This window comes from Cupressus sempervirens, chromosome 5 (assembly GCF_028749045.1).
Source record: "Cupressus sempervirens isolate cs-2001-9-10 chromosome 5, ASM2874904v1, whole genome shotgun sequence".
Lineage (NCBI taxonomy): Eukaryota > Viridiplantae > Streptophyta > Pinopsida > Cupressales > Cupressaceae > Cupressus > Cupressus sempervirens.
Genome location: NC_143122.1, coordinates 535,800,064 through 535,818,669, shown reverse-complemented (window position 1 = coordinate 535,818,669; position 18,606 = coordinate 535,800,064). Strand labels below are relative to the sequence as shown.

The following is an 18,606-nucleotide window of genomic DNA, read 5'->3' as shown; positions in this document are numbered from 1 at the left end:
CACTTCAAAATTATGTTCAAACTTCAAATGCTCCTATTAAAAATGTTTCTCTTATTAAAGCTACTCATGATTTTATTGATGACTTTGACCACATTTTTCACTCTAAAGTTGTTGATATCCCTTCCCACTATCCATTTGCATCTCCTAAGTCTATCCTTTGTCCTTATCCATCTAAGATAAAGCCTTCCAACCTTCCATCCATATTGGGACCATATGTTCCTCTATCTCCTAATTTCACTCCTAGCTTATCCCCTAGCTCTCCTATCATACCTCAAGATCACTGAAGACACACATACTTGAACTCTTCACATTCACCTTTCCATCTAAACTAGTCATGTTGGCCTTATTCATCCACAAGTCCCAAGTATTTTGGAAGTAATTTGGATGATCAATTCAAACACATATGCATGAATCAATCTTTAACAGTTCACTATGTCTCCTCTAATTGACATGTGAATGCTAAAAAGGAAAATCCACAAAAGAGACTTCAAAGGTCCACTACTCAAAGAGCTAAACCAAAGAAAGTATGGGTTCCTAAATCTATTACTAAAGAAATTTTCTCTAAAACATCCAGTGAAGACTCTAAATCTATATGGATTCCCAAGTCTTTCTTAAAGGAATTGAATATTGAAAATACTTCAAAGTTGACATTCAAGCTTCCAAAAGTTTCCACTTCATCTTCTTCTAAACATGTTCATAACAATCTTTTGAAGCCTCCTATTCTATCTTCCTCCAAAATTACTCTGCTACTTCATACATCTCAACCTCAAGCTATTTCATCTATAACTTCTAAATCATTCCACTACCCTTCAAGGTGTGTGTCTTTGATGACCTTTCCTGCTTTGACACCTACCCTTCTACAATCTTTTGAAGCCTACACTTTCCTACTATACATCCTCCATCTATCTATTCAAAACCTACAACTTTGTCCTCCATCTACCTCTCTTCTTCCTACAATCTCCCTTCCATTACCCTATCAACATCTTTGAGCATAACTTTCTATGCTCTTTACTTATCATGACTTATCCTTCTTATAAGAGTGCTATCTAACTTGAAAAAATTGAGGTCTTTCTAAAAAAATTGAAAAAAATGAAAAAAATGAAAATGTGCCTTGGTGAAAACCACTTCTTGTGCCACCTTGGTAGAAAAAGTAAAGAGAAATAAAATTCATCTTATGGTGAAAACTATTTCTTGTGGCACCTTCAGTAAGTACCATGATGAAAACCTAGCAAACAAGCATCATGCATAATTCTTTCATAATCCATCCATTCCCTCTTCCTCTTTGATCTTGACATTGTTGAGCTATCCAAGTGCATTGGCTATCTTATCCATTAGCTACCCTATTGTGCTTTCTTGTTCATTCATAGCCTTCATATCTAGCTTCATTCTTATTGCCATATCTCATCGCTATCCTATCTAGTTCACTCCTTGGTCTTGATTACAATAAAGAAAAACATGGTTCACATAAGTCTCTTGGCATGCCTACTCTTTTGGACTACATGCTTTTGATGCTATATTTCTTATTGGCCTCCACTACTTATCTTATATGTTATCTCACTTATTCGCTTCAATTGCTTATTCTATATGCTAACTTGGTCATTGCTTCCATTGCTTATCAAAAACCCACTTCCTATGGCTATCTTTCCCTAGCTTAGGTACTCTTGAGGAGTTTGTCCTTGAGGATTGCTTTCACTTGCTTCATATTCCTCACCTACCCATCTTTTCTTATCCACCAACTTTTTGCTCCATCATATCCTACACCTCACTGGACACTGGGACAAACAATGTGATCTTTCTTGAGATTTAGTGATTTCTAAAAGTCCTCAAAAAATCCTATAAACCATATATGATGTTGAAAAAATCCTAAAAAATATAAAATGTCCTCAAAAAAAAATTATCATCTTGGTGGAAACCTAGCAATAGGCACTTTGATGTATCACCAAAAAAATCAAAAATTCAAAAAATACAAAAATTATAAAAAGTCCAAAAAGAATCTACCAAGTGGTGAAAACCTGGAAATGGGTGCTACTTGAGACCCTCACACCTATGTCTATTAGTTTCAATCACCCACTCTACAAAACATTTCCTAGCTTGGAATTGTTTCTTGTCCTTGTCTCAGGGGCACAACTGCTTAGCCTTTTGAGCTCTCCTTGTGCACCAGGGTCTCCTTGGCAACTCACAAAACAATGTTTCTCGACACTACCCCCTTTGACATCAAGTGTTTCTCAACACTTTTCAGATAGTCTACCTATAGTCTCGGATATCGCGATATTTCTCATTATTAGATTCAAGTGTCAAAGAAATGGCCAAGTGACTTACACACACACACAGACACACACACAGACACACACACACACACACACAATCTAAACTACTAAGCTATGATGAACTTTATATTTCTTTGTGTGTTGTTTATGACGATTTCTCTACTGAGTGTTCCCTCCCTAATAGTCTTTTGAGGATGTCATGAACTAGAAGACGAGGGGCATGGGACATGTTTTACTTGCTTTCTACTTGTGGCTATACTTTGTTAGTCTAAGGTGTTTAGAGCATTCACGCTTGTCCTACATGACACCTTGGACCTACAACATATTATCCTTGACTGTTTTTGCAAGACCTCACTCAAGGGTTATCCTAACACTTATGTCTTGATACAGGTGTAATCTTGCTACACTAAACTTAGGGAATCTAACTGCATTAGTCATCTTGACCTATATGTCTTTGATGCATAGGTTGGATTCCCACATTTTTATTCGATATAGATCATATTCATATCCTCATAGTTTATGTTAATGATGATTGCATGATCTTCCAATTTCCCTAATAAGGCTCAATATTAGAGTCTAAATGTTATGTGTTTCTTGCTGGTAAACCACTTTGCCTATTAGTTTGCATTTTAGGTTCATTTTTTGGATTAGTCTTGCATTTATGCATGTAGGGAGAGCTCTCTCTTCATCCTTTACAGACATGTTGGCAACTGCTTTCATATCTTCTTCACTTCTTTATCATGTCTTTTCATCTTCTTGATCTTTCGCTTCGTCTTTTTGCTATCCTATCATCACATTTATATAACCTTTTGACCTCTTATATAATTTTGACATCCTGGATCCATTTTCGGGATCAAAATCAAAATCCAAGTTCATCTTGATAGTCAAAATTGCATTTCAAAAATTCTACCTTCTTCTATGTAGTTAGCTGATCTTTTTCTTCGAATCTTTGTTGGGTTATCTTTATTTCTTCATATCTTCTTCAATTCACATTTTTCATATCTATATAATCTTTCTACTTGATTTGACCTAATTTTCATATGTTATCTTTTATGGTAAACTCTAGTCAAACTGGGGCATTGCGTCATTCCTTAATGGTCATTCTTTGGTTCTAAATCATATATCTATCATCTTTGACATTACTATATTTTGATTTGTTCATATCTAGCTCGTTTTTGCATTCCCCTTATCGAATTTCGATCCCAAGGGGGGCAAAAATACTCTATCATCGCTTGCTACAACTATCTATTTCTTAGGAGCATATTTTTGATCTTTTCATTTTCTCTTGATCTATTTGCTTTGCTAAGTGTTAGCATTCATCTTGAATTTTGACATCGTCTCTTTCCTAGTGTTTCAGTACTATTGCTATCAAGTTGTACATTTAGGATTTGCTATCTCTTTCTACATTTTATTCTTCAGAATTAGATATCTCTATCTATTGTTGTCTACTTGGCTTCTATTTTTCTTTGATGTAATGTGTTCCCAGATCGATTATGCATTAGTCAAAGTGGGGCAAATGTAATCACCTAAAAATGGTCATCTAGACTATTAACCCTCCTTTCAACATTTTGGCTAATTTAATTAATCATTTACCTAGACCAAATTGCTAAAATCAATTAATTTGATTATAACCTATAGTTTGACTATGCTATCCTAAGTTCATTATTTGATTAAAAGAACATCTCCCTTTTTAATTAAATAAAAGGCCCCATTCTTCTAACCCCCTTAAAGTGCACACATAAAGTCCTTTTTCTATTTTACAAATTAAAAGAAAAGGCTTTGTGACTTTTGTCTTATATGGGAAGTCAATTTCTATTTTATTGGTTGACTTGCTTGTGCACATGGATCACTCCTATTTTCAAACTCCACCCTTGATCTTCCATCATGTTGACCTTGATCTTTACCGTCCATATGACTTTAAAGAAAGAACTCTCCCCTTGTCAAAGGATCCACACTCTTGAGTATTGTTATGCTGTAGGTTTATCGATTGACTCCTTGAGAGCTTGTGGAGAACTTCCATTTTTCTTGTCTACATTCTCACATTTCATGGCATTTTAGTGTAGTTGCATGATAGCTTAGTTTCCTTTACCATAATCTAGCTCACATAACATAACTAGGCTAGTTTGTAATACTCTCATCTTGGTTACTATAACTATATCTTGAATTTCATCTTAGCTTACTTCACATTTTCATTGCATCCTTGAGGAACTCCTTGTGAATATTTGCATTCTTGCATCTTATCTTTGGAACCTCCCATTGCATGGTTTACTAGCAAGGAATGCACTTCTAAGACTCAGTTGAGAGCCCATTGCATTTTATCTTAAGCATCCTTGTACTATGTGGATAGGGACCTCTAAGCCGACATCCAAGCATTCCGAACTGATGGAATCACTTGGATAGGGGGGTTTAGAGTGTGACACATTTATAGTGTACACCTACTAACCCAACAATTTCCTCTAAGATGTTTCTAAAACTTGTCCTTGAAGAATAAAAAGCAAAGAAGGTGAAGGTGAAGATAATCTTACAACATAATCTCAATCACACCATTTCAATAATGCTTGGGTTTGACTCAACGAGACCTATATAGATAGATAGATAGATAAAATTTTAACGTCCACGAGGCTAAAAATAGCCTATGGGATAGCAAGACAACTCAAGCAGACTTAAGTAACAATGTTCGTTGCTTGTGTAGGATGATGATGAGTCCACCCAATTGCTCAATGTACTCTTCATTGAATAGGTTATGCCAAGAACTGTCACATATAGTGTCCACAAATTTATCTCTACTACTCTTGTAGGCTTTACATTCTAAAATAAAGTGCTGTTCAGTTTCCACTTTCCCAGAATTGCAGAATCTGCAAATTCTCTCTTCCCAAGCCTCCTTTGGCCTCTTCCAACGTCCGGTCTCACAACGAAGTTGGTTCTCAGTTGAGTAATAAGAATTTTAGCCCTCCAAGAAATGTTGGCTCCTATGTATGCTTTTTGGAGTTGATCACAAGCGGGGTTGAACTCATTTATATAATATAATTTCTTCCTTCCAATCTCACTTCCCCAATTTCTCTTGTAGAATTTCTCCATGACAAATACCTTTATTTCTTATTATTTGTGGGGCACATATTGAATTGAATATTCCATTTACTCATCCATTTGATGTTTTGTTGCATCCATGTCCTTTTTCGCTGACATAGTGTGTCACTAAAGACCACTTTAGGCCATCTATCCTCTTCCATTTTTTCGATTATTTTTAGATAACTTAGAAGGCGAACCATAGCAAGTGCCTCAATAGGAGCAGCCCCCATTTCACTTAGCATGATATATGAGCCACAAGGATATTTAACACAATATAAAACCCACAACCTTCAAAGCATAGATTTCATATACCTCGAGGACAACCAGATTCTACAATACATTATCATTATTTCCAAAAGTAAAGATAGATAGATAAAATTTTAACGTCCACGAGGCTAAAAATAGCCTATGGGACAGCAAGACAACTCAAGCAGACTTAAGTAGCGCTGTTCGCCTCTTGTGTAGACTAATGATGAGCCCCCCCAATTGCTCAATGTACTCTTCGTTGAACAGGTTATGCCAAGAACTGTCACATATAGTATCTGCAAACTTATCCCTGCTATCCTTGTAGGCCTCACATTCTAGAATAAAGTGCTGTTCAGTTTCCACTTTCCCAGAATTGCAAAATCTGCAAATTCTCTCTTCCCAAGCCTCCTTTGGCCTCTTCCAGCGCCCGGTCTCACAACGAAGTTGGTGAGAGTTGGTTCTCAGTTGAGCAATAAGAATTTTAGCTCTCCAAGAAATGTTGGCTCCTATGTACACTTTTTCGAGTTGATCACAAGTGGGGTTGAACTCATTTATATAATATAGTTTCTTCCTCCCAATCTCGCTTCCCCAATTTCTCTTGTAGAATTTCTCCATAACAAAGACCTTTATTTCTTTATTATTTGTGGGGCACATATTGAAATGAATATTCCATTTACTCATCCACTTGATGTTTTGTTGCATCCATGTCCTTTTTCGCTTACATAGTGTGTCCCTAAAGACAACTTTCGGCCATCTATCCTCTTCCATTTTTTCGATTCTTTTTAGATAGCTTAAAAGGCGAACCATAGCAAGTGCCTCGATAGGCGCAACCCCCATTTCACTTAGCATGATGTCATATGGAACAGTGCTTTTAATTTTAAACTTGCTTGTAATCAAGCGCTTTTGGATTCCTTCGATTTGTTTCCATTGTGCTATAGTAGTGCTGCTGGCCCATAATTCACACCCATAAAGAGCAACTGGCAGCACAAGAAGACCGAACAAGGTTCGAATAGTTTTCCAATCCCACAACTCCGCTTCACGGCACTTATTCTGAAGAGCGTAGAAAGCCTTCCATCCACCTAATGTCCTTTTATACCTGCAGCTAGACCAGCTTAGTTTTTTGTTGAAATACACTTCTATCATATCCATATTCCAAACAAGTGTTGAAGTAGGAGAACCCAATCATACTGACCTAACAATCTCCTCTAAGATGTTTCTAAACACTATCCTCACATAATTAGAAACAAAGAAGGTGAAGGTGACGTAAAGACAAAGGTGAAGATAATCCTACTACATAAACTCAATTAGACCATCTTGATAGTGCTTGGGTTTAATTCAACAAGACTCAGATTTAACCTACAAAGATATTTAACACAATATGAAACCTACAACCTTCAAAGCCTTAGATTTCATCTACCTTGAGAACAACTAGATTCTACAAGACATTATCATTGTTTGCATAGCACAATACACTTTTATCATTTCCATATTCCCTTCCAATGTTGTTTCTTCAAACTAAATACACTACATATAGTATACGAGGTAAAGTAAGTAAGAAAGAAAAGGCAAAATGGGGTCCATGATGGGCTAGGAGATCCAATGTCCTCGCGATTCCTAAGCAAGAGAGAGAGCCACGCGGAGGGAAGCAAGTGGGGAGGACAAATGTGGCGTGGGCGTGGAGCGCGACATGTGGCGCGGCGGCAGGCGAGGTTGATAATACAACCAGAAACCAAAATTACAGGGTAAAATCGGATGCCATCGCTGTCACCTCGATTGTCACGCTGGACAGGGAAATTTAACTAATATTCGCAAACTTAAAAACCATAAAAACTCTTCCCATTTGTTCCGCCAGGGGCGCTCAAATTAAAGGAGCTGCAACTTTTATGTCCTGCGAACGTACGTACCGTGAAGATGGTTCGTGGGAGTGGGGGAAATGGGAGGTAGTTAAGGGTACTTGCGAGGTGGTGGAAAGGGAAGGAATTTTGGCAACTATGAAGACGTAGTAAATGCTAAGAAATCCTGGCTAATCCGATCCATGTTGGATGATATAAATTTTCTGAGCATTTGGTGGAGTTGAATAGAAATATATGCACATAACATATATCCATTTGCATTTGTATATATTTATGGATTGCCCTTGCATGCTCATGATTGCATACAGGTCAGTTTTATTATTTTAATATATATACCCCCTGTGTTGTTTACTAGTTCTCCTTCCAACTTGGGGACAGCAGGGATTTGCTGTTTTTATATTGTTTTATATGTGCAAAAGAAGAATATGAGGCAAATGTGCTGCATGGAAGAGAAAAAGGTGCTGTGGGTGTGAATTGTTTATGAGGTTGCACTACAGGTGGGTAAGCGGAGGAATGAGGCTGGCAGATGGATTAGTTTAGTGTTGTTTTTTGGGGCACCCCGCTGGTCTTTCATCATTCAAGGGGTGGTCATTTTCTGAAGAGGAGGAAGAAGAGGAAGAGGAAGAGTAGGAAGACAGATGGCTCAGCCTCAGTATGCTCAGTTTGGAGACACAACTCTTACCAAGGTGTTTGTTGGTGGGCTTGCATGGGAGACGCAGAGGGACACAATGAGGCGTTACTTTGAGCAATTTGGAGACATTTTGGAGGCTGTAGTCATAACTGACAAGAACACTGGACGTTCCAAAGGCTATGGATTTGTAAGTTGTTTAAACCTCGCCCTTTTTAGGCCTCTCTCATTTTTCTTGGGATTTAGGCCCCATCAAGGACATTTTGATTTCCATTGAGGGTGTGGGTTGTGGATTTTTACCTTTGGAATCGGTTCAGGTAACGTTCAGGGATCCAGAGGCTGCAAGAAGAGCATGCATGGATCCGAGCCCTGTCATAGATGGCAGAAGAGCTAACTGCAACATTGCTTCACTTGGTCGTCCTCGCCCCTCTCCTCCTCACGGTAACGCTTACTGTTAATAATGAATATGAGGAGAAGAGTAAAAGGCTTTTGTAGTTTGAGTTTTCATCAATATTTCTGATCACATTTTCTGATCCATAATGGAAAAAGGCAAAACCCACTTGTTTGGTCTGCTGTTTACATTTTGTGTCTTTTTCCATGCCATGTACAAGTTTGCAACCGAATTAATAAGTTTTTACTTTTGAGTATAGGTCTTTTAACAAAAGATTAAAGCAAACCTGGAACCAAAAATTGGCTTGGCTTGCCCTGTCATTCTTCATGGATCAAATTTAACCCATGTTTGTATCAAGGTTTTTTAAATTACATTTTGTTTATCAAATTCCAGGATTTTCTGAATGTGGGTACCATACTCAAGGAGCCATAGCTCTACATTCGTACCAAGTTCACTACCAAAACCGAATATAGTAAAGTACTGAGTGATACCTATGTTTTTTCTGCCGCACTTGTAATTTTTTCGTTATTTGTACGGTATTGATTATTAATTCCCTGTTCTTATTTACAGATCAATTTTGAGCCTTATTTATGCAACAAGAAATCTTTATTACATTTTATGCATGACTACACTTCTCAGTCTATGATTTGCATATGCTCGTATTCCCTATGATTCCATTGTACTCTTTTAGAACAGCAAAAAATGCAGCTCAGGCATTCGGTTACAAAGTGAAAAACAATGTTGGTCCTTACATGTTGTTCAGAGAAATGGTTAGTTCTAGAAATTGACAGCCTTGTTGTAGGTATATCGTGTTTAAATTTTCACGTTCTTGAGTGATGCATTATGTCTTTTCTGCGGTATTACAAGCTCTGGGTACATGGAGCCTAAGATGCTTATGGGCGAAATTCTTTTTTTATTCATACAAGGGTTTTTATCACATTATAATTCTGAAGGTACCTTGTAATGAGCAAGAGATTGATCTAAGCCTGGATGTGCCCAGTTGACAACACACTCAAATTTTTGTATGTCATAGATGGAATTTGGTGTAGAATTATACAGTGTGAATATCAAGTCAAAATGCCAAAAGAAAGAAGATCAAGACTAACAAGACAACATGCTTTAATGGCAATTACAAAGTTTTATTCTGAAAAGCTTGGTACAACATCAAAGATATCAATGTATGCTTATTCATGTCTAGCTAATTAAGGACTGAATTGAATAGAATAATTCTTCATATACAGATGTGGAAGATGCAAGTATGTCATGATCGTTACAAAAGAATGCAACTGGACACCTTCTTGTGGATTATATCCTTTGTTCTTTATTGTTAGAAGACTCTATCTATCAACTGTGCAGAATATGTTTGACATTGTTGGAGCAGTGCAGCACAGATCAAGACGAGTTACGGCTTTGTAATATGGCCATTTGTGCTTGGGAAATTCTGGAAAATTATGTGAAGATGGTGACTAATGACATGGCCATTCAATTAGTCATTCTTCCTTGAGAAACAGTAACCACAGTGGCAAGTTGTGGATTAGGATTTGAAAGTTGCTGGAAACTTGAGCTTTGCCAATCAATTACTCTGGAAGGAACTTGATATGTGCCAAAAATCTAGTAGAGAGGATCCTCTTGGCTTCTTGTTCATTTGACGCAGCTTCAACTACTTGATCTGTCCATGCTGGGATATCACAATCAAGATTATTCTTTGCTAATTGAAGCTCTTTAGGAACATCCACTTTATCCAACAAAGGCGGAAACCAATGGTACTAGAGTTTTTCACTAAATACTAGATATAGACCAATGTAATTTTAAACATTAAGCTCAAAGGTGTTATGTACAATCCTTTTAAAACGTTATATAGGCCATACCAAAGATTTTGAATCTTATGCTAAGGCACCATGGGTCTTTCCTTTAGCAAATTAAGTCATAACCTATCACTGGCCTTGAAGCTAGGTGATGTTCAATTTCAATTGGATTATTTCACACAGTTTGCACCTTCAGCTGAATGTGGTTGACAGCCTTGGTAGCTTTTTCAAATTGATTTTTCAGCTGAAGGGAAGGAATTGCTTCAGTGGTTAGCAACTGAGGATGTAGCACTTGATGTCAATCATGCCGCTGCTTTTGTCTAGCATTGAAATCTTGCAGAATGGTTTTCACGCTAAATTTGCTTAATGATCTTGGCACCATTTTTTACTTTGTTTTGGGTTTTAAGGATTTGTTGCTATGAATCATTGCACATATGATAAGTTACATCAACAGGTGCTATTGGCTAGAAAATCAAGCAAACTTGAAAATTCCAAGTTCAATGCTATTTGGAACTTCACATTTTTAGAAACTGTATGACCATCCTTTTCACCACTTCTATTTTTCTTGATCAATTGGATAATGTAGATTTATAGACTTGGTTAGATATAAACTCATATATGTATATCATGATATAAACTCATATATGTATATCATTGACTAAAGCACTCTCTAGAAATGTTTCAAGAATCTTGTGAGTGGTGGATGGTAATCCAAAGCATTCCCACACATTTTTGAGTACACTTGAATTGTTTCTAAAGCCAAGTCGGCCTTTCAAAGTTTTACAAGGTGTGAAAATTCTCAGCTTTGAAAATATATCACTTACCGAAGGAAGTAACATTACCATGCTTAGTAGTAGTTAATATTGAAAGAAAATCCACAGAATTTACTTCCCAAGGTTTCCTTGGAATTTGAAAGACAGCATATATTCCTTGCTAATGGTTGGTTGGCTTTGCGCACAGGCAGTATGAAATTTGACATATTTTATGCTTGACTTGAGAATTGGCAACAAGAAACATCTCATTAAGACTGCAAGTGCCCTTTCGATTAACTAATCTGTGACCTGACTGAGGTAAGCTTCTTAGAAGAACATCTCACACTTTGCCTTGTGTGGATCACACAAGTGTGCTAGAGGATACAGTTTGTAAATACTTTAAGCAATATCATAGAATTTGCTAATTTCTATGCAATGCCTATTAGATATCTGCAAAGTTAAAGTGATTTTGGCCAAGGGCTAGTCTCATGTCTACATAGTTGAGCACAAAGAACAGAACTTGGATTGAGGTTCTGCTTGAACAATGTGCTACTAGATTGACACTTCCATTCTAATACTTATTTAAGTGGAATTGCTTATGATATGAAGATCATCTTTGATGTCGCTCTTTTTTGCAATTCTTTCTATGTCTACAATAATTGCGTCCATTTAAAATGGTCTATGTCAATAAAGTCACTTCTTTTCTAATATATAGTGCTTTTAATGCTTATGCTAGAGAATGGCACAAATCTCTTATCATGATTGCTTCTTACCCGGGCAAGAAATTTCTCACTAAGGTAAGATAGCATGTAACTAAATTAAGTGTTGCTCCAAATGTATTTTTTGAAGCCTCTATCCCAATCCCAGATGGTTGTTAATGATTATATAGCACAAGTAGTAGTGTGTAATAGAGTCTACTTTTCAATTCCTTGAATGTTTTCTGGGTGTGAAAGAGAGTCTACATTTCACCTTGGATGTTTTCTGGAGTGGCTAACTAGGCGAAAGTTGCTTGAGTATCACTTATGGTAACTTCATTGAAAGGCCAAGTGATATGAAAAATGTAAAATCCAGGTCCAAACTTTGTTTTAAATTTTTCCATTCCCAAGAAAATTTAATTTTCTTGAGGATGTTTGGTGTGGATTCAACATAAATGGCGCGGATCTTGGATGGATCAACATCAACTACACGTGTCAACAATATGGTCTAACTTTTGTATCTCTTCTATGGAAAAATAAACATTCTACATGGTGCAAATTGTCTTCCTCTGTTATGCTGAAATTAAGATTGTTAGCAAGATGCAAAAAAATGGACGGAGCTATAAAGTTACAGGTGCATTCATCAGCCATTATTTGCACGAAAGTTGCAGGTACATTCATTGAGTTAAAAGCCATTATCAGCAGTTCAAATAAACCTTCCTTTGCTTTCAAGGTTGTCTTCTTGTCATCCTTATTAGGATTCTTCATGGTACACTTACTTGATATCCACTGGTGAAGAACCCACTGCTGCATACTTATCTCAGTAAGTTCTCAATCCTAGGAAGATAATATATTGATCCTTTTTTGTGGTCTTGTACAGAACTCTATAGTTAATGCACATCCTTATTTTGCCATCATTTGGCATGACTTCAATAGGTTCACTACAAGGCAAAAATCTAGACTTGATTTATTGTCTTTTAACAATTTCATTGATCTATTGTTTGATCTCTTCAAAAATTTTCAGGAACTTAATAGTGTTATGGAAGCATTGCAAAGTGGTAGTGCTTGATATCAGATAGATTGTATTTTCAAAACATATTGCTTATGCCCACTAGTGGGGGTATGAAAAATATCATTGTATAAACAAAGTGCTGGAGGATTCAGATTGATAAGATGCTTCACTGTGCACTTTTTAGGTTACCTAATCAGTGACCAGAAAGTATCCATCCTTGTAAATTACCATTATTTTGTCTGATTAATACTTAGCTGCTAATTGTTCATCAAGGATGTCTTTTCCAAGTTAAGGTTTCCTTATCAATTGAATAAAACTTCTAGCCAGAATCGATTGGCTTTGATAAATGAAAGCTTATAGGGTACTTCCATTATGCAACATTTATTTTCATCAATATCTATGTTAACACATTTCATTTTTGCGATTTGTTTCATAGGTTACATGGAACTAGAGAAGTTATGGCTTGAATTTTTAGACCAAATGATATTTGTGTGATGCTTCTCTGGACCCAAGCTCCACCATCTAATGTTGTCTGATTGTGGACAAACAATCATGGGTAATTCTACCTGTTCTAGGAAAAATCTGGTTCTTCTAACTATTGTTGTCAATTATGAAGACTTTAGGTTTCCATTGTCCCGACGCCCACCGCTGTGAATGAAATAAACTTTCTGCTTCTTTTTTGAACCAGATTGGAAAATCAAGTGATGTTGTTTGTTGCTACCATGGTACGTGGCTCATGGTGCTTCATTTGTTGGCCCATATCTTGCATTTCTGTGGGTATCATTTGATGCTTCTATTTATGCAATCAAATTTGAAGTAATATTATTTGTAACTATCAATCTAGATTTGAAGATTAAGCAATTTGTGCTGTTGCTAGAATGGCATTGGTCTCAAAATGCATGATCTTTTTGCTTTTATTATGCACCATTGTGGTGCAAGTTGATGCTTCTATCTAAGAAAACTATACTTTCCAATCACAGCATTCCCTGGTAGAGTGTCCTCTAGAATTGTGTAAATATACACCACTTTCCAGTCATAGTTTTTAATAGTGTGCCTTTCTTTTGGGAGTGGCAGGAAAGCTTTTATGATTATATCTATTGCAATGACTTCCATTTCGCTTAAGTCTTGGAGTCCTTATTCAATGAGCTATCCTAGGACTTAATATCTTCATTATTAGGCTTTTGGTTACCTTTTGCTTCAAACTTGCACACATACCTATAGGCTAATCGTACTAAAGATATATGCAAGAAATCTGTGTTGGCTTTGATACGTGGTCTCAATCCTTAAGTATGCATAAAAATGTCATTTTGTTGCAGCTCTTGATTGTTTTACAATATATCATTGAATACACTGGCCATAACCTCAATGAATATGATTATGCTTGATATACTGGTCCATAATATGTTTCAACAGGATAATAGATTTCTTTTGAGGCTTCTACAAAACCAGTCTTGGCATGTGAAGGTGAAAGATTATCCTCATGGGTAGCACGATCTAATATGCCATTTCATTATATAAAAGGAAACTCTTTAGAATTGCAAGGTGATGTTTCCTATAAAGAAATGAATGACCACCTACTATGAGAAAATGAGATTTTAGACAGTTATCTGGAGTATCATCATCCCCTTTTACCTAAAAGAATGGGGATATCTACATATGCTTGTACCTTATATGGCATTTGGGGTCCAAAATGTCTATGCATTGATGAAGTCAATGGGACAGAATAGATTATAGGATTGAACAAGATTTAGAATCTGAGAGAAGTGATCAATTATCTTGACAATCTCCTGTGTGGAGTGTTTCTCCAAATCACCACTCTGTTGTTGCAAAGTACTTGATTTCATTAGTTGTGACATCGTTGAAGTCAAAATCTCTGATATGAATTTATTTTCCAATTCTTGAGATCATGAACATTGGATGAAGGCTCATGAGTCTAGAGACCAAGCTTCTTGTTGTCATAACTTGTGCCAGTGGATATACCAAATGCAGCAAACTTCTTGAATGAAAAAACTTCACCACTAATAGGTTATGATGTATAGCAAACTGTTGATACCACTGCCAATTGATGTGAGCTTTGATACAACTGATTTTGAGCCCTTCATATCCAAGGGACATGATATTCAAGTGGAATCAAACATGTTACAGATAGAAGTTGATATGAGCTCTGATACTACTCATTTGGGGCCCTTCAGATCCAAGGGACAAGATTTTTAAATGGAATTAAATCTGTTATAGATTGAAGCAGATGTAGAGTGGCAGAGTCTGAATATCAAATCAGAGTGCTTAAACAAAGAAATTACAAGAACAATAAGATGCCATGCCAGAAGCTAGAACTGTATTCTCAAAGTTGTATTATGCTAAGATCTGTACAATATTTGATAGGTTTGATGAAATACATATTCATATTTGTCTACTCATTAGAGAATACATCAATATACAGATGCAGTAGAGAAAGATGTCATGTTCATTACAAGAAATGCAATTGGTTGCCTACTGCTGGTTTATGTTCTTTGCTATGTCATGCTCTGAAAATTCTGTGGAATATCTGTATGCAATAGGGCTGACGCTATTGGAGCTGTCCTGCATAAGGCTTTGAGCCTTGAGGTAAACACTTCCTTGAAGCTTGTGGTAAAGGTGATAATATGGCACAGTGAAATGCTGCTCTACTGTGAGACAATTGTAGTGCTACGTTCTCCTGGATCAAATATGTATATAATCTTATCTATATAATTTAATCAAGCTCATTGCCAACAACAGAAAGTACAATTAAATGGGGAAGAGAGGAATTCAAGCTTTTCTCTGTTGGGTGTAATGAACTGAACAGGATATTGATGACTCTGTTTTGTACAAGTTTATGTGCTTTCAACTGTTCACTCTCTTCTTTAAGCCCCTGGAATATATTTTTACAACATAAAATCCTAATAGCATGCTAATTGAAACTTCAAGGTCAGGTGAACAATGCTGTATCGGCTTTCTGATTTTAGAACTTATGAACATTATATCGATGAGAAAGCTTTTCAAACAACTTTCTTGTTCTGTGGAGCCAAAGAGGGTACCATGGCATTACTTTTTATAGACATACATCCATTTATACAACTGTCTCCACATTATGTGTAAAAACAAGGAAGGGGCAACTGGTATGTAAAACAAATATTTGCTTTTTCATTTTCTTTTCTGTACTTATGGTAATATTCATGGCATTACTTTTTATAGACATACATTCATTTATACAACTGTCTCCACATTATGTGTAAAAACAAGGAAGGGGCAACTGGTATGTAAAACAAATATTTGCTTTTTCATTTTCTTTTCTGTACTTATGGTAATATCCTACCTAGTATTTAATCATGGTTTGTAGTTTGTAATGAATATGGTTGTAGGCATAGCAATTAGCACATCTGTCATTCCTATATTTCAAGTAGATAGCTAATGAAGCTCTGAGTTACCTCCAGAAAGGTAAATTATAAATAGTCATAGATTGGCAGACCGTCATTCTTGAAAAAAGTATGGGAAAGAAGCTTGTCTTTGCATTTGTGGGTATTATGCCCTTGTAAGGTACATGATTTTATAGGAAAGTCTTTGAAAAATCGCAGTAGACAGTACAATGTGTATTATATAATAGGCTTGTTTACTTCCCATATTCCCAAGCCAATATTACTTAGAATTGTCCCCATTATCTTGTAGGACGCATGCGCCCAGGGAGCCCCTATCCAGGAGCTTCTCAACCTGGACAGACCTTTGCTGGAGGCTCAACTTTTCCCCCTTCTTTTCCTTACAGTTATCCTCAGGGCATTGCGTACCCTCCATATGGGTAAGTTTACTTCTTTTTTTAAAGATACAATTTTGTTTTTATAAATGTAAAGGAATGACAAGTATTATGGAGTCTCACTTTCTTCTTACACATGGCATGGCAGATATACAACTTATGTGCCCGATGTTGGTTACCATCAGGTGCCTTTTCATTCTTAGAAAGAGCTCTGGCCTTTATTTTGCACTGCTAGGAGAGAATTTTGAGCATCCAAATTTCTTAAGCATGCTTGTTGGATTTAATCTCTGTTTATTATAAAATATATTTCTTGTGCTTTCTATGCAGAATATATACAATCCCTATCTGGCTCCACAATACTCCCATTTGTATGGAGCAGCTGGAACCCTTAATCCAGCCTTATATCCTTATATGGGCCAACCATTGCAAGCAGGACATGGCTTTTCTGCCCCACATGGTTATGGAGTGCAGGGGCCTCTTGTTCAGTTTTCAGGGCCAGGAGCTTCCTCCATGACGACAATGCCCCAACAATATGGTACTGTACCAGTCTTACAGGGACCAGTTCCTTCGGCAGGTATGGTTTATTTTTCATGTTATTTGATTTTAGACTAGACAAACTTATCCAAGATGGGACTGACATATAAAATTCTATACAAGTTGCAGCACCCACTCCAGCGGCATCACATCCTCAGTTTGTAGGGTCCATACAATCTCAGCAGAAGTATATACAAGGGGAGAGTGGCTCAGAGCATCCATCTGGTTGATAGTACCATCTCAGAGTGGGAAGCAGCGTTACGAGAGGAGGCACGAGTATTCACAATCAATCATTAGAGGTGGGAATTTTATGGGTCAGGGCAATCTTTTTGGCAATGGATGATTTTGTTTTGCCAAGTTCATTGCCATCAATCCATTTATTTGTTCAAGATTAATGATCCTGCATTTCATAGAAATTATTTTTAAGGGCACACCATTGACAAGCTACAAGATAGAAAATTAAGTTTTTCCTTCAAGGATTCTCTGCAGCTTTGTAGTTGGGCAGCTTCAGAGCGGTTCTAACATAACTTATTTTTGGATCACAAACATCAAGAGCAGCAAACTGAAAGTGGTACATGAGTTGCAAACTTAAATGATTTCCTTGCACGATGCTGGTTCCCCATTAAAGAGATGATGATTTTAGTGGCATTCTGCCATGTTATGCTGTTCATCATAACAATCTATTGAGAGGGAGGGCAGCGAATGCAGCTGGAAGATGAAGTCAGGCCTGCAGGACTATATAACCCTAACATGTATTTATTTGAATTTTTTCACCAGCCAGTTCAAGCCATGTGGTACAAATGTATTTTTAGGGTACCAGAGTACAAAGACAATTTCATTGCCTTTTCCACGGAGAGGCTGTAGGAAATAATTTTTTTTGTTCTTTTTCTGTTTTCACTTCCAGTAGTATCTCAGGGTCAGGTAGATAAAACCATAGATGAAGATTGGTAGATAAAACCATACTCTCTCAAGATTTTAGAGGAGGGCTAGTCTGGATGATAAAATTGATTATATTCCTGTTCTTCATTTTGGTATTCGAGGTAATAAATGTACTTGGGCTCTATTGGTGACGATTTTTGTCCTACTAAAGCTGATTACATCTCCGTAACTCATTCTGTTAAATTAGGTGATGAACATGCGTTTGAGATAAACTTCTGATGTTTTTTGCTAATCACGGATTAACATGGTTGGAGTCCTCTTTTCACAGTAAACAGAAAATTATACCAGTGCAATTATTCCGAATGGTGGTGACTAGGTTTATCTTGTATACGAACTGATAGTTATCTCTCTTTCTTGGTCCCAATTCTGCTAACATTAATGTTTTTATACCAAAAAGCACCAAGTGATGCATAGCATGACTGAACTGAAGCACTGCAAAATGGGTACAACAGAGGCTAAGATTCAGGGCATCACATGATTTAAATTAGTTTACTGTTTCCACTACTATTGCTACAATGGATTGGATTCTCCTTGTGGCTCCAAGTTCTCGTCCTACCGATTCTGCTTTAGAATGCGTTGTTTGTTGCATAAGCGAATTCTTTTTGGTAGCAATTTAAACATCGAAAGCACCGTTGAAGGCATCCAACAT

General features: G+C 36.7%; 1 protein-coding gene across 3 annotated transcripts; it reads left to right on the top strand.

Annotated features, from left to right (window-relative positions):
* The first annotated feature begins 7,454 nt into the window (after window positions 1-7,454).
* LOC149557057 (uncharacterized) lies at window positions 7,455-18,091 on the top strand. Of its 3 annotated transcripts, XR_016364834.1 has the most exons (7): window positions 7,604-8,253; window positions 8,381-8,504; window positions 16,403-16,529; window positions 16,633-16,669; window positions 16,812-17,058; window positions 17,142-17,317; window positions 17,577-17,804. XR_016364834.1 is itself a non-coding variant. In XM_089831729.1 (6 exons), exons 1-6 carry the CDS (start codon window positions 8,074-8,076, stop codon window positions 17,246-17,248), a joined length of 816 nt encoding a protein of 271 aa, XP_089687855.1. In that variant the 5' UTR covers window positions 7,455-8,073; the 3' UTR covers window positions 17,249-18,091. The 3 variants fall into 3 exon arrangements, 2 of the variants coding, with proteins under 2 accessions (XP_089687855.1, XP_089687854.1); XM_089831729.1 differs by having other exon boundaries at window positions 7,455-8,253; window positions 17,148-18,091; XM_089831728.1 differs by having other exon boundaries at window positions 17,142-18,091.
* The last annotated feature ends 515 nt before the right edge of the window (window positions 18,092-18,606 follow it).